This window comes from Limulus polyphemus, unplaced genomic scaffold (genome assembly GCF_000517525.1).
Source record: "Limulus polyphemus unplaced genomic scaffold, Limulus_polyphemus-2.1.2 Scaffold3610, whole genome shotgun sequence".
In the NCBI taxonomy this organism is placed as follows: domain Eukaryota; kingdom Metazoa; phylum Arthropoda; class Merostomata; order Xiphosura; family Limulidae; genus Limulus; species Limulus polyphemus.
The window spans coordinates 51081-65777 of NW_013669220.1; the positions used below are offsets into that span (position 1 = coordinate 51081).

General features: G+C 34.4%; 1 protein-coding gene across 3 annotated transcripts in view; it reads left to right on the plus strand.

The window, feature by feature from the left end:
* The window catches only part of LOC106469679 (F-box/WD repeat-containing protein 9-like), a 62574-nt gene extending 48835 nt beyond the window's left edge, over positions 1-13739 (plus strand). For all 3 annotated transcript variants that reach the window (XM_022398257.1, XM_022398258.1, XM_022398259.1), the window contains exons 7-9: positions 1524-1637; positions 4111-4266; positions 13118-13739. In XM_022398257.1, the coding sequence (XP_022253965.1) occupies positions 1524-1637; positions 4111-4266; positions 13118-13195 (348 nt within the window). In that variant the 3' untranslated portion in view covers positions 13196-13739. The remainder of the gene's footprint in view (positions 1-1523; positions 1638-4110; positions 4267-13117) is intronic.
* Positions 13740-14697: the final 958 nt, after the last annotated feature.

Consider the following 14697-nt stretch of genomic DNA (forward strand, 5'->3'; position numbering starts at 1 on the left):
GATGAAGAGTATGCCATGGTTGAGACAAGAGTTTCCCATGCCATCTACTGCCACACTCCATGGAATTTCCCTTCAAGCACTTTAAAATTTGCACTGGCCTCTCCACTACTTTGATGTGGGATTCTAGCAATTCTGTGTGAAAAGGTGAGGTATTGATCAGAAGTTAACATTTTCCTATACTGAAAATGTGTTTTAAATAGATACTCACCTTTTCAAACTTTCCCACCCAACCTCCCCACTTCTAGAGCATATTATCTTGAAGTTCTCTTGAGTGCAAGTGCTTAGGGGGACTATTGTGCATGGAAGTTGTGTTGCCTTGCTACTGATGGAAGGCTATTGTCACATGATGAAGACATCATGCACCAGTGCAGTTCATGTTAAACATGTAAATATAGGTGGGAGTTAACTCAAGGCTAGTTGCATGCAAGTCTCTTAGACTGATGGACAAGGCTTATAGCAATTTTGTGTGTAGAGGTGAGTATCTATTGGAAATACAGTGAAAGTATATAACTGATGAAACAATACTTCATCATGAACCACGGTAGTAACTGTGAATATTGTAATATAACTTGGGAAGTATTACTAAATGCATCATTGTGCATTGTAGTTTTTAAGTTATACAGCTGCTGTTATTTATTAGGTATAACCATTGACACCCAATCATTTTAATGTAGTCTGTGGCTTATATGGAGCCTCATAATCTACTACATGCATACATATATAGCTGTGTGCAGGCCATGGATATAATTTAATGCTTATATGGCAGGCATGACTCCATGTCTAAAAACTATAATATTTAGGAGAGTCAAAACTATGTCTCAAATCTTAAGGTTGTTTGTTTACTTTTTTTACAATTGCATTTTCACTTTAAGCTTCCTATCTTGTTTCTGTATTCTTTTGAAGAGCCCTATTTTTCCATTTTAAATTAACAATTTTTAATAATCTTGTTATATTTATAAGTAAGAATTGTATATTTGGATACTTCACTCATTGCCAACCTGATTTATTTTTTTGATTTGATTGGATATCCTGATTTCAGCAGAAGTTTATGATAATACAGTACAAAAAATCCTTATGTAATGTATGTAAACACAGATGATATCTTATTCTGAATTTGAATGCATGCAATATATTTTTAAAGAGCAGCTAATTTTATGGAAAAATTAAATTCAAAGTTGATATACAATTTTTGAACCCTTAAACAAATATTTTTATTTTCCTAATAAGAAAGCTTTCAACCTGTCTATGCAAAATTAATATTTTTCACACAGTTCTCATGATACTTCAATATTTTGTATATTATTTTAGTTACTAAATTAGTACAAGTGAAATTCACAAAGAACATTTTCTGTAATCATGGTATTTTATCTTATATTTGATTACCATGTAATTCAGTTGTATCCATGCATATATACCCTTTCTTCCCTTATGTACATGCAATTATAGTCCATGAAAAATCATTTTTTGTACAACTGTTTAGATTGTATACATACAGTTTTTGTATAATTTTTATGATTTCACAGTTTGAAGAATTTCCAATGTGTCTTTCATACCGACATGGACAGTTGTGGATTGGAGACAAACAAGGCTGGATCCATCTAGTTGATCCTACAAATGAAAAGTTTGAAATTGTTCAGGTATGTGTAGTCTATGCTAGATTTATGTTTTAGCTTTGCTGGTAAGTGAAGTAATTTAACAATGTATAAATTGATATTAATTTCTTTCATTCAGGTATACATAAACAGAATTTTAAATTGGTTGTCTTGTAATTTGAAAGTAGTGGAAAAACACCAACATACTTTGGTTGTCAATAATATCTAACATATTTGCTTGACAGAAAACTATAAATTAAAGTTTGAAAGTCACATTTATGATTAAGCTATAAATTAAGAATAATTATAAAATTCAGAATAATTTATTGGCAGAAAAAATGGGTAATTTTTATATTAAAACTGCTAAATTTTGAATGATAAATATTTAGTATATATTATTTAAAACAGAATAATTGTACAGTGTATTAAATTTTTTTTATTTATTCAGGAAATTTATAATGACCATTTTATTGGTTAAGAAATAGGATTTTAAAAATTGGTGCTTAAATGTGTTCATCTGCAGTGTATTTTGATTCAGAATCAATGAAATTACTTAATTTGTTTTCATTAGTCAGTTGTAATCTGAGCCTCACTTTTATAAATTACATGGCCAGGACAAACCTGAGCATTAAAACCTCTGTGAATAAGACAAGGAGTTTATCTGCTAGGTTTTTAAAGAAGATAGCAAATGTGTTGAGTTACAATAGTGTTCAAGATGTGTATTTTTCATTACATGCAGTGTTCTCCTGTTGTTTAGCTATTATTTATGCTGCTCGAATATGAAGATATATATGTTCAGCTTCATACTAGTTTTTAATAAAAGATTGAAATGTCTGACTAATGAATCTTTATGCATAGTAAAATAGACAAATGTTTATAGAGTTATATGATTCACAAGCTTATTTTCATGCACTCTCAAGTTAAATGTATTGTAAAAGTTAGTTTTTTGCTACAGTTTTTTACAATATGTTTGTCAGTGCTTTAGAAGATAAACAATGCATGTTGTGTCACCAGAGTATGAGCCAAGAAATTGGTGGATCAAAGTAAATCAATACTAAGACTAAGTAACTTGTGTGGGCATTGATGCATCATTTTTTGAAGCCTTGGTTGTTTATGTACAGTTTAATATCAGAATAGATAGTGCAATAGAAACATCTCAAAGACAATGCTATATATCTACTATAACCTAGAGTTTATGGTTTCTGTTTTGTAGAATGAATAGATCTATTAAATTTCTGCATTTTTAACTTTTTCCACCTTGCCCCCATGCATAATTTTGCTTACAATTTTCCTTTTTTCAAAATAACCGTAGATCTTCCCATGATTGGTCTCCCCAATAATCTTTTTTATAGGCCTGTCACCATCTATCACATGGTATTACCTCTATCTGGCCTTTATCTCAATAGCTTCTTGCCATCCATTATCACATTTTCTGTTGATACTTCATGCCTCCAAGAGGTCAGATTTTATGTGAGCATCTGAGTTTTTATTCCTTTTCCCTAAAATTATTCAACTTTGTTTATTTACTGAGAATCACAAGGTTTCTTATTCATTCTCTGAGAATTTGTAAATATTTTTCAAACTTTGGGGATTTATGTTTCTAACATTAAAGTTTTTAGCCTCTCAACATGTTGCCACTTTAATGTAGCATGTTAAATTTGGTGAAGTTTCTCAAGTTAATTTTCCAGATTTTTGAGTGAGGCTAATTTTAAGGAAGGTGGTTATGATTTTGCTTTTGACCCTTGATGTGCAGATGGTGGTTCGTGGCCAGAATTTTCTTCTTCAGATTTGTTAGTGGAGCTTGGTTTTTTTTGTTCTTTTCATATTTTGGGAGTTTGGACTGAACATCATTTCTATTTGTGCTCTTAGGATTAGGTGAATAGAGGTTTCAGTCAACCTTAATTTTTTTTTCCGTCTCCAATTTTATTACAGTCATAGATTCTATAAAACGTTTGGTCTTATTCTAGTGGTTACCTTAGTTCCTTTTCTAATATCTCTTTCTTGCAGATTCAGCCAGTATTAATCTTTTTGTTTTGTTTCAGGATTGGGGAGCAGCTACCAACTTTTTGTTCTTTATCAAAGTTGAATTTTTTTCTATTTATCTTTGGGCTTGCAACATTATAATGGTCAGTGGAATGTTTTAATTTTTTTTTATTGACTGTGGTTGCAAATAGTTGTGGATTCTCCATCTACAGGTCTGATGGTGGGAAAAATTGGTTGAATAAGTGTCTCAATGGAGAAAGAATGAACTGATCAATCATTTAGCTCTTGAAATTTTGGGTTTCAGTTTACAGAGGAATTAACTATTGCAAAGTTGTTTTGTCAGGACAATTCTGCTTGAGTGAAAGTTTTGCAATATATTTTAGGTTATAACCCATAAAATTTAAGATCTCTTTCTTGTTTATAGTTGTTTTGCCACAGTATATTGACGTTTTATCATTATCAGTTTCTGATGTAGTTTGTTATTCACACATTACTCAAAGGATTTAGCTATTCTTTTTTTTGTTTGGTGCTACAGTCTTACCACACAGGTCATTCCGGAAAGATCACTGGGATTCAACACTCCCTCGGAAGTATCATAACATCTTCCACAGACAAAACCATCAGAGTGCTTGAGCCCTGTGCAAATCCTGAAGTTATAGCAGTTCTGCCTGGCTGTGGAGAAGTAACTGGGGTGGGTAATTTTTACTATTTGTTGGCTGTTAAAAACTGAAATCAACAATGTGGAGTGAAAATATTACATTAATTTAGCAAATAATTTAATGTTTTGAAAAAAGATGTTGAGAAACAGCTGCTGTATAAGCATGTCATTCACCTGCTTGAAACCAATAGTTATGGATCTCTTGATATAGGCTGATTTCATATATCTCTAAGATTAAAGTATCTTGTAAATACAACACATTTTATTTATAAAAAAACATTTTTAATTCTTGGAGAAAAAGGTATAAAAGTGAAAAACAATTGAAGAAGTTTAACTTTTATTAGAATAACTGAAATTTGAAGTATTTGTAGTAATGTTCTGACATTTTTACTGTTAAAGTTGTGTGTAGTCTTTGAAACTTGGGCATCTCAAGGTATACAAATATTGAAGATTCTCCATTCTCGTAAAATTTGACCTCACAAAATCATACATATTTCAATAAGGGAAATTGAAATTTGTCTTGTTGTATTTGTAATATTGCTATTAAAGTATTAGTTAATGAAATACAAAACATTACTGTAGAAACATTAATTTAGATTCCAGTAAATGATTAACAGTATAAAACCTATTAGTATCAATATAAAATATACTGCATGATAAATATGTAACTTGCAAAACATATTTAACTCTGCTGACACTATAAAACATATTATTATCAATCTGAAATATACTGCATGATAAGTATGTTACTAGCAAAATGTACATACCTCCACTGACACTATAGCAATTTCTCATTCTCCAGGGTTTCCACTCTTTGCCCATCTAAACATTGAAAATGCTTGCTCCAGTCTCTTATACTTCACTCAATTGCCCCTGGAAAATTCTAATTTGCAAAATTTTACACCAACTTCAATGCATCCTCTATCTAGGTACTGTATATAAGCACCTCATTCAGATAATGTAATCACTTTTTATTGACAAAGCATTTGGCACGGTTATCTATAAATAAGAGTGTTGTGATTATTTGCAGTTTATTTTGCGAATTTAAATGTGGTTAGCGTTACTATGGGTATATCTTCGTTTATAGTTACTGTAACAAAAAAAACGTATCGATGGGTATGAATTCTTGAGTTAATGTGTCTATTACGGAGACCATCCAGACCTCTTCTCTTCTACCTCTGTTATCTGGCGTTTTTCAATGGCCAGGAGAGGAGTCACTCTCAGTCAAGGCTGTTCATGATATGATCCATTACGAGATGGATACATATGCAGACCGAGGGTGTCTTTCCGGTGGGTTCTAAGGTGGCTTTTGCAAATGACCCGGACCAACTGGGGAGAGCTTAGACTCACTTTTTCTGGCTTTTTCTTTTACTAGGTAGGCCTCAACAGAGGATCATTTTGATCAGCCACGTCCAGCCCTTTTCTTCAGTTGGTTACTCGGTTTGTGAGGAGTCTCTCCTATTGCATTTGACTCTACTCCTATCAGTACAGAGGGTCGACCACGTTCTTCCAGGATTTTATTCCCATTTAATCATTGTACCCAAGAAGACAGGAGATTGGGGTTCAATCATTTATCTGACTTTACTAAACCAAATGACTACTTGGTTTTTCCTCCTTCTTCTGATATTTCTGTTCATGCTGGGAGATTTGTTGCTCAGTTCCATGATGGGATAGCTATGCCCATCCCCCACATTTATCAGAACAGCATGGTTTAGCTTATCACTGCCAGGAGGAGATATATTTAGATTCTCAATGAATGGACCCCTGTTTGAACCTGTGGGGGTCTCAATTAGAACCTGTGATCACTTTAAACTGATCCCTGTTTTCTCAGATTCGTCTTACTCTCACGACTATCCTGAGGTATTTATTTTCGATCCAACTATTGTCAGAAGCCTATCATTGTTTCCCTCACCAATTTGAGGACGAGTTAGAGACTTTGCTGTCATCTATCTCAGTCAGATTGTCTTCAGTTCTTGGCTGGTTTGTTGTTGGGATTTATTGGGTACAGTTTCTTTGTTAGAAAGTATTTGTTTGTTTATTGTCTTCTGCTCTTGGGGAGTTACGGGAACCTCTTTTTCTCTTCCCACGTTGTTTGCTGGAGTTCCAGAAACATTAGAATCAAGAATTGATACAGTTCATTTACATTCTTCTTTATCATCACTGGCTTCTCTCCTTTCTGGTGCTAATTTGGGAGTGTTAGCTCGTAGTGTTTCCTGACCACCTCATTCAGTTCCCAGGTCTATTGGTTCCTATAGTAAAGTTAATCCATATTCTCGAGGATCTTCGGCTCAGATGGACCATTGACAATGGCATTGGGGATTATCGCATGTGTGAGGGAACAGTGGAAGCATGTTTACATCATTTTCTAGACATCAGGAGTTGTTCTTTCACCAGGTATCCATGGGTATTCCATGTTCTGGCTTCAGGGTTGGTCATTCACTTTACATCACTTCCACCTTTATCTGCACAATCTGTTGCCTTTTCACCTTCAACAGTTCCATGATGAGTGGAGCTTCGTTCCCAGGCCATAAGAGATTTGTTAGTCAAAAGGCAATACAGAGGGCTGATCACATTCTTCCAGGATTATTCCCATTTAATCGTTGTACCCAAGAAGACAGGAGATTGGCATTCAATCATCTATCTGACTTTACTCAACCAAATCCTAGATCCTCCTCTCTTTACTATGGAATCCTTTCTCAACCTACGATGGCACTTTGCACCAGGACTCTGGATGTTCAAGTTCAATGTTACCAACGCTTATCTCCATATTTCCATAGCAGAATCTTCCCGAGTGTTTCTCAGACTTGGGCACAAGGGTCAGGTGCTGCAGTTCGGGGCTCTACCTTTTAGTCTTGCGTCAGCACCTTATGTCTTCTGCAGAGTTGCTCGAGTTTTTTCTCGTCATCTGCATTCCTTGGATCTGGGCACACATCATTATACTGGCACTATCCCGTCATTTAGCAGAACAACACTCTTAGATTCTCTTTTCAGACACCACAAAAGCGAGCTTCCTTATCAGACTGGAGAAATCTATTCTGTCACTGACACAATATCTTGCCCATCTAGGTGTGTTTTTCAATACTCAGGTGTGTTTTTTAATACTCACTTAAGTCGTGCTCAAACAACCCCTCTCAGGCTTCAAACCATGCAAAGAGCCATCAGGCTTTTACTTATGTCTCCTTCTCCTACTGCATGGATGGTTTTCTCTCTTTTGGGTGTGTGGGCATCCCTCGAGCCGCTCAATCGTTTGAGATGAGCACATATGATGTCCCTTCAGTGGTCACTGCACAACCAATGGATCATGCGTTCCAACCCTTTGGATCATCCTGTCTCATTACTCAGGAGCAACATTTTCAATTGTGAATGTTGATTGGATGGAACAATACCACTATTGGGGTACCCATTCCACCACTTCATCCCAAGATTCGTCTTTTCACAGATGCATCTCTACAAGGTCAGCAGTTCCAGGGTATTTGGACAGAAGACGAGTCTACCCTCCATATCAATTTTCTTGAATTCCTTGCAGTACACAGGGCAATGGTTCAAGGTCTGTCTCTCTTGAGGGGAAAAGTTGTCATAATACATTCAAACAGTTCCATGGTGGTATCTCATATTTCTCATCAAGGGAGCACACATTCTTGAGATCTTTGTTTTCATACCTTGGATCTTCTCTACTGGGCTCATTCCAATCACATCAGTCTTTTAGCATATCATGTTCCAGGAGTGATGAAGTTAATTGCAGATCATTTGTCTCAACCTAACCGGAGTCTTCCAACGGAATGGATGCTACGTCACGAGGTTTTTCAGTAGATTTGCTCTCAGTTCGGATCTCCAATATCTTCTCCTCAAACGTTGGCAGTAGATGCATTCAGTCAGGACTGGACAGGTTTCCATCTGTATACCTATCCCCCAATTCAGTTATTGCCCTCGGTTTTGATCATGGTTTGTTCCACTCCCTGTTGAGTTCTCTTGGTTGAACCATATTGGCCAACTCAAGTGTGGTTTCTGCTTCTTCGGTATCTGCAGGAATGTCCACCCATACCTCTTTCACATTGGCAGTCTGTGAGACAACCTCAATTAGACATTCTCCACCCAGATGTTTGGAAACTCAGTCTTCATGCTTGGAAGTTATGTGGTCCTTTGCCTGACATAAGGGTTTAATTTCTACAGTTTTTCTGTAATTAACTATATTTCTCCATAGGCCAGCCAAAGCCGTTTTTCAACAAAAATGGTATACTTATCATCAGTAGTGTATTAAAAGGAATTTAAACCCTTTTCATCCTAAAGTGTCTACCATATCCCATTTTATGACTTGGGTATTTGAGAGGGGTCTTGCTTCATCTATAGTGGCTTTATATAAGGCATCCTTATCCACTATTTTTCAGTATTGCAAATATTGGAAGGTTTTTGAATCCTCAGTACTATCAGATCTACTCAAATCTTTTTGTATTCTTCGACACAAACGATCTTTCCAATTACTGAATTGGGATTTTTACAGTTGTTTGACATGCATCGTATTTTTTGTTGTTGTTGACTTGTGGACGTTGTCAGTCAGAGTTGTTTGCAATCCATGTGCTTCAAACTCTTTATCATTCCACAATTGTCCTGCTTTACCTTGGTAGGTCTTTTCTTCCCAAGACTGGCAGCTAGAGAAGGGGACAGATCCTTCTCACCAACCTACTTACTAGCCATTTCTCACCTTTATGACTACTCCAATCCTGACCATTTGTTATGTCCTGTTAGGGCCCTCAAGTGTTATGTAGCTCATATTAATTCATTTTGAGGTAGTAGGAATCATTTGTTCATTCATTGGAATCCTTCTATTTCCTGTGACTTATCTCCCGTTACCCTAATGAGGTGGCTTCGTAAATTCATTCACATGGCCTATAATGGATTATCGTTACAGGAGAGGAATATTTTATGTGTCACATCTCACCAGATTTGTCATATCTCTATGTCAATAGCCACCTGGTTGAATTTCCCTCTGGAAGACATTGTGCAGTCTGGTATGTGGATTACTCCTAATACTTTCCAATCTCATTACTTACATGAAATGGCAGTTTCTCTTCTGAGGGATTTTGACTAACCCCTGTAGCTATTTTGACCACATCTGTTAGATTTTAACCAGAGGTGAGTATTTTCCTCAGTCATACTTTTTTTTTCCAGGGTTCCTCTACTGGTGGAGCTTGGGAGTCCTTACCACCCTAGTTTCCAGTCGCTATGGTGGCAGACAGAGGTTTTTCCTTCAGAGTGTTCGAGTGTGTTCCTCCACTCTTGGAGAAGAGAGCAAAGTTGGGGGCCTTCCTACTCAGGTCTCAGATATCGGTAGGAGTGTCACCAGCCTCTGTGAGTGCCTACTCATAATTTCGATTCAGATTTGACACAATGCTATCCAGTTGGGGGGTGCATGGCTCTTCTCTTTGATCAATGTTGGTTTCGTAAATTGTTCATGGAAGGTGGTCCACTATCTCCTCATAATTCCAAACACAAAGTGGTCCCATCCTAGGTCCTTGGTTGAGTGCAGGTTCCACATCCTTTCCATAATTCCAGGGACAAGGAATACTCCTTATCCACTTGGTTTGGGAGTATGGATGAATGTTCATAATTTCAAACCAGATGAGTTCTGTTCCTTTGGTTAAGTACGTCATACATGATCTCGTCATTACGAGCCTTTTGGACTTCTTCAGGTAGAGGAGAAAGTTTGTCCACTTCAGTGTTGCTTACTTTCTCGTTGTGATTCTGGTGGTGCAAAATGCATCACTATGGCTACAGGTTGGGATCCAATTAAAAGTATATATAACATTGTGGTTCGATAGCCCTAGCCACCAATGTGGGATATGGGTACCAAAACCCCTTAATTCCAACCCTGATTTGTTGAACCTCGGCTATCTGGTTGGGGCTGGCCTATATTGACGATTACTAGTATTCTATACCACCTTTGATATAGGAACTGAGTTCCTGGTGAAGAGCATACCTGTTCTGGATATAGTGCAGTTCCCCCGCTCTTGTACCATCTTTATCTTGGTACACTTCTGTTCTATACGAATGCTTTAGGTATGGTTCATGCTTGCACTGGCCCCTCCACCTTCTCAATGTGGGATTCTAGCTATAGTGTCAATGAAGTTAACATTTTCCTAAACTGTAAATGTATTTCCAATAGTACTTACCACTGCGTACACTCTCCCACCCTACCTCCCCACTAAAAGCCAGTTTATGTCTCGAAAAAGGTGATTACATTATCTGAATGAGGTGCTTATATACAGTACCTAGATAGATTGTGCATTGAAGTTGGTGGAGAATTTTGCAAATTAGAATTTGCCAAGTGCATTCAAGTGGGGTATAAAAGACTGGAGCAAGTGTTTTCAGTGTTTAGATGGGCAAAGAGTAGAAACCCTGGAGATCGAGGAATAGCTATAGTGTCAGCATAGGTAAGTATTATTGGAAATACATTTTGTGCAGTCAATGAAAAGAGCAAATTTGAAGTTTAGATCCTAAACATACTGGTTTTTATACCATATACTATGGTAGCAGATACGTTATTATTAAATGAGAAAGTAAAACTAATAATCTACCATTATTGTTCACTGTGCTACTGATAAATATCTTAGAATTGGATGAAATGTTTTGTTTAACAGTATAATCAGTAGCAAGACACATTGGTTATGCATAGCAAAATTACAAAAAAGTGTGATAATTACAATCCTGTTTCATGCATAAATACTTTACCAAACAGTTTTGTCAACTGTCATATTTACTTGTTTTTTTCTGCTTTATTTACAGCTTCTTGAATTTTCTCATATTTTGTTGATTTTTTTTTAAAAGTTAAACTAAAGGTGAAGTTATTCTTCATTTACTGAAGACTAGTGTATATGTGTATTTTCTGGGATATAAAGTGAGTAGAATAAAAAACAACCAAAACAAATAAATTACTTTCACTTTGGAATATGTTATTGTACAGTTGTAATATCATAATCAGATGTCTTTTCTATAAAAGGAAATGTTTTTTTACAATTCTTACTTCCTGTCATGGAAAAAAATTAATATCTAATATCTTCATTTTTACTCTTATTTTTTGGTGCATAATTTGTATAATTTTATTATATTTTAATTCTCAATTTCATATAAATATATATAAATTTCTATATTTTTAAAGTCAGAAGACACTCAATGGCTTGGTTATACGAATTGTATAGTATCGTATTAAGGTATGTCATACTGTCAGGACACTTGACAGTGAATCATATAGTACTGTATTAGGTATGTCATATTGTAGGCAGGACACTTGACAGTTTCGTTATATGAATCATATAGTACTATATTAAAGTATGCCATATTGTGGCAGGACACTCGACAGCTTGGTTATATGAATCATATAGTACTGTATTAAGGTATGCAATACTATGGCAGGACACTCAATTACATGGTTATATGAATCATATAATACTATATTAAGGTATGTAATGTTGTGGCAGGACACTTGATAGCTTGGTTATATGAATCATATAGTACTGTATTAAGGTATGCAATTGTCATGATATAAAAGACTGTTTGTTTTAGATATTAGTGATTGATTTATATTTGTGAATGAATATTTTATTATTTTAAAGTTTTGTTATAATAAGAGTTAAAAGCAGATGATTGTAGAAAGTTTTGTTAATAACTAATTGGTGTCGAGAATATAGAAAGTGGCCAGACAACAATGTAATAAAGATATAAATAGTGTGAGATGAACAGGAGACAGTAGACAGACAGTATTAGACAGATAAAAGCAAAGAGAATATAGTTGGTGTGAAGTTAAGTAATGTAAAAGTGATAGGCCTAACGACTGACATCGGCCTAATGTTTGATATATATATATATATATATATGTATATATTAGAGTGAAAGTAACAGTGGAAAATGAAATAAGAAAAAATAAGTTTATTCCGTCAAAGCGAAATTCTAAAGTAACTGAATCAACCTGAGTGCACTTTGACAAAAGAAACATAGGATCTTCAGAATAAAGAAGACCACAATCTTAAGTGAATCACACCAGACTAATACTGTGATAGTATTAGAGAAAATAGTTTGGTTTGTCAACTGAGATTCTAAAGTAATTGAATAGGCCTAAGTGGACTTTTGACAAGAAGAGGAGAACTATACATATACTGATATAACATTTACGATATGCTTATATTTTCTATAGTGTGAACACTTTATTGTACATACGTTTAATTTGTTCCAAATATATATATTATTTGAAAACAAGTAGTGTGTGCGCTGTTTATTCATTCTTGAATTTATTGCTAAGAAGTCAGACATCTACTGTAGAAAAATCCTAAACCCAACAACTACATAGTATATATTTATACTATTAGGAAATACAAGTAAAAGCCATTTATTTTGACATTTGGCAAAAAAACACCAGAACCCATATACATACATAATTTATTTTTTAATCTGACAGTGATACTGTGGCAGGACATTCAATGACTTGGTTATATGACTCGTATAGTACTGCATTGAGGTATGTGATACTGTGGCAGGACACTCAAAGACTTGGTTGTGTGAATCATACAGTACTGTATTAAAGTATGTCATATTGTGGAAGTCTAAAGTAAGATTAATATTGTAGAAGTATTTTCCACTGTCATATTCAAAAAATGACAATGATGATTTAGATAGTGTTAGCCAACCAAATGGCTTAGCATGCTTCTTTTGGTGAGCGTAAACATATTTAAACTGTGTAAATATTTTATTTTTTAATGTTTGAAATCATGTTTTAGTGTTTGCTTTGTTTTGTGAGGGGAACTATTTAATAATGTTTGATTCATCAGTTATGCTTGGAATAAATGTTACGTGCTTCAGTTGTATAAAACATTAATTACAGTAATCTATTTTCCAGGTTTCCCTACACAACCACACCTTAGTTAGTGCTGACAGTGACAACTCCATCTATATCTGGACTCCTCTGGCTGAGTGATTTAGTTAGCGATCAAGACAATTTTTTTAAATATATACTTCTAAATGTAGTTAGTTAATTTATTAATAGGAAACAAAGTGTAACTAATTCATACCATCTAAACACAAGTGATAACATATAACCAGCAGCTTATAACATAGTGAATATTGTTAGAAAGGAATTTGTGAAGGTACTGTACTTAAGGTTTTTATTTTGCAGCACTCGTACACTCACTTAAGACATGCATTTATTTTTATTTTTTGTTTTTTAATTCTTACCTTAATATTAGGTTGATTTTTATATCTTCAGAAATGTTTTTACATTGTACTTCTGAGAAGATTAAAGTCTTTTAAGGTTTATGCCTTTGACTAATATATCAGTAATATTAAAATTGTTACATTTATGAATCTTTATCATTACAAACTGTATAAGAAAGTTGTAATTTCTCCTATATTATTCTTATTTGTGACTTTTTGAGTGTGAAAAAGGCCTAGCATGGCCCATTGGTTAGTGTGACAGACTAACTGTGGAGCTGAGATTTCATGGTTCGTGGCTTCTCACCACCAAAAAACAGAAACAAATTGTGCTTTGCACAATGGGACTGTGGGTGAATCATAAGAGTGACAATCATATCTCACTATTTGGTCTGACAAAAGTAGTCCAACAATTGGAGATGGATTATTGACTAGTTGTTTTCTCTCTGGTCTATCACTTCAAATTTAGGTACTGCTAGTACAGATAGCCCTTGAGTAGCTTTGCACAAAATTCAACAAACAAACAGTGACTGTAAAAGAAAAACTATTATTGTTCAACTATGACAAATATTAATCCTTAATTTTTCTAGTAAAAACAATATTTATAATTTTTGCATTAGAGAAAAGAGTAATTCTAATTTGTTGTTTATTTAATCATCTTTTAAGTTTTATTAAAAGTCACTGAGAAATATAGGATAATTAAACTTGTATTGGTAAAGCCTTAATCCTGGAGTTACACCTTTGGAACTGACTGCATAAACTTAATGTCTTATATCAGTGTTTTGTAAGTTATATTAAGTTATTTTTGTTGTTAAACCATATAATTTAAGCTATGACATATAAAAGTTAACTCTCGTAATAATTCTGATGTTTATTTTTTCTAATCTGTTATATGTGGATTGTCGTGAATCAAATAGAATGAAATAAAGTCCATTTTATTGTATTACTACCATGCAGAGTATTACACCTGAACTGCTCTCTAAGTCTGTTTTGAGTAGATTATTTTAAAGCTAAATATTATCACTTTTTTACTGTGTTATTTTTTCCACTAATTATCTGGTAGCCGTGTCTTTTCTTTGAACTACACTAATTTAATTATATATCTGAAGTAAGCGTTTGATCTGTAATACAACAAAAAGCCACTGATTATGAGAAAAATTCAGGTGATAGGTTATTCTCTTTCTTGTTTATAAACGCTTTCTAATATTTTATAATTTTTATTAATGTTACTAAAAGCTCACGATTGTTATTTGATGGAGTTCAGCCTTC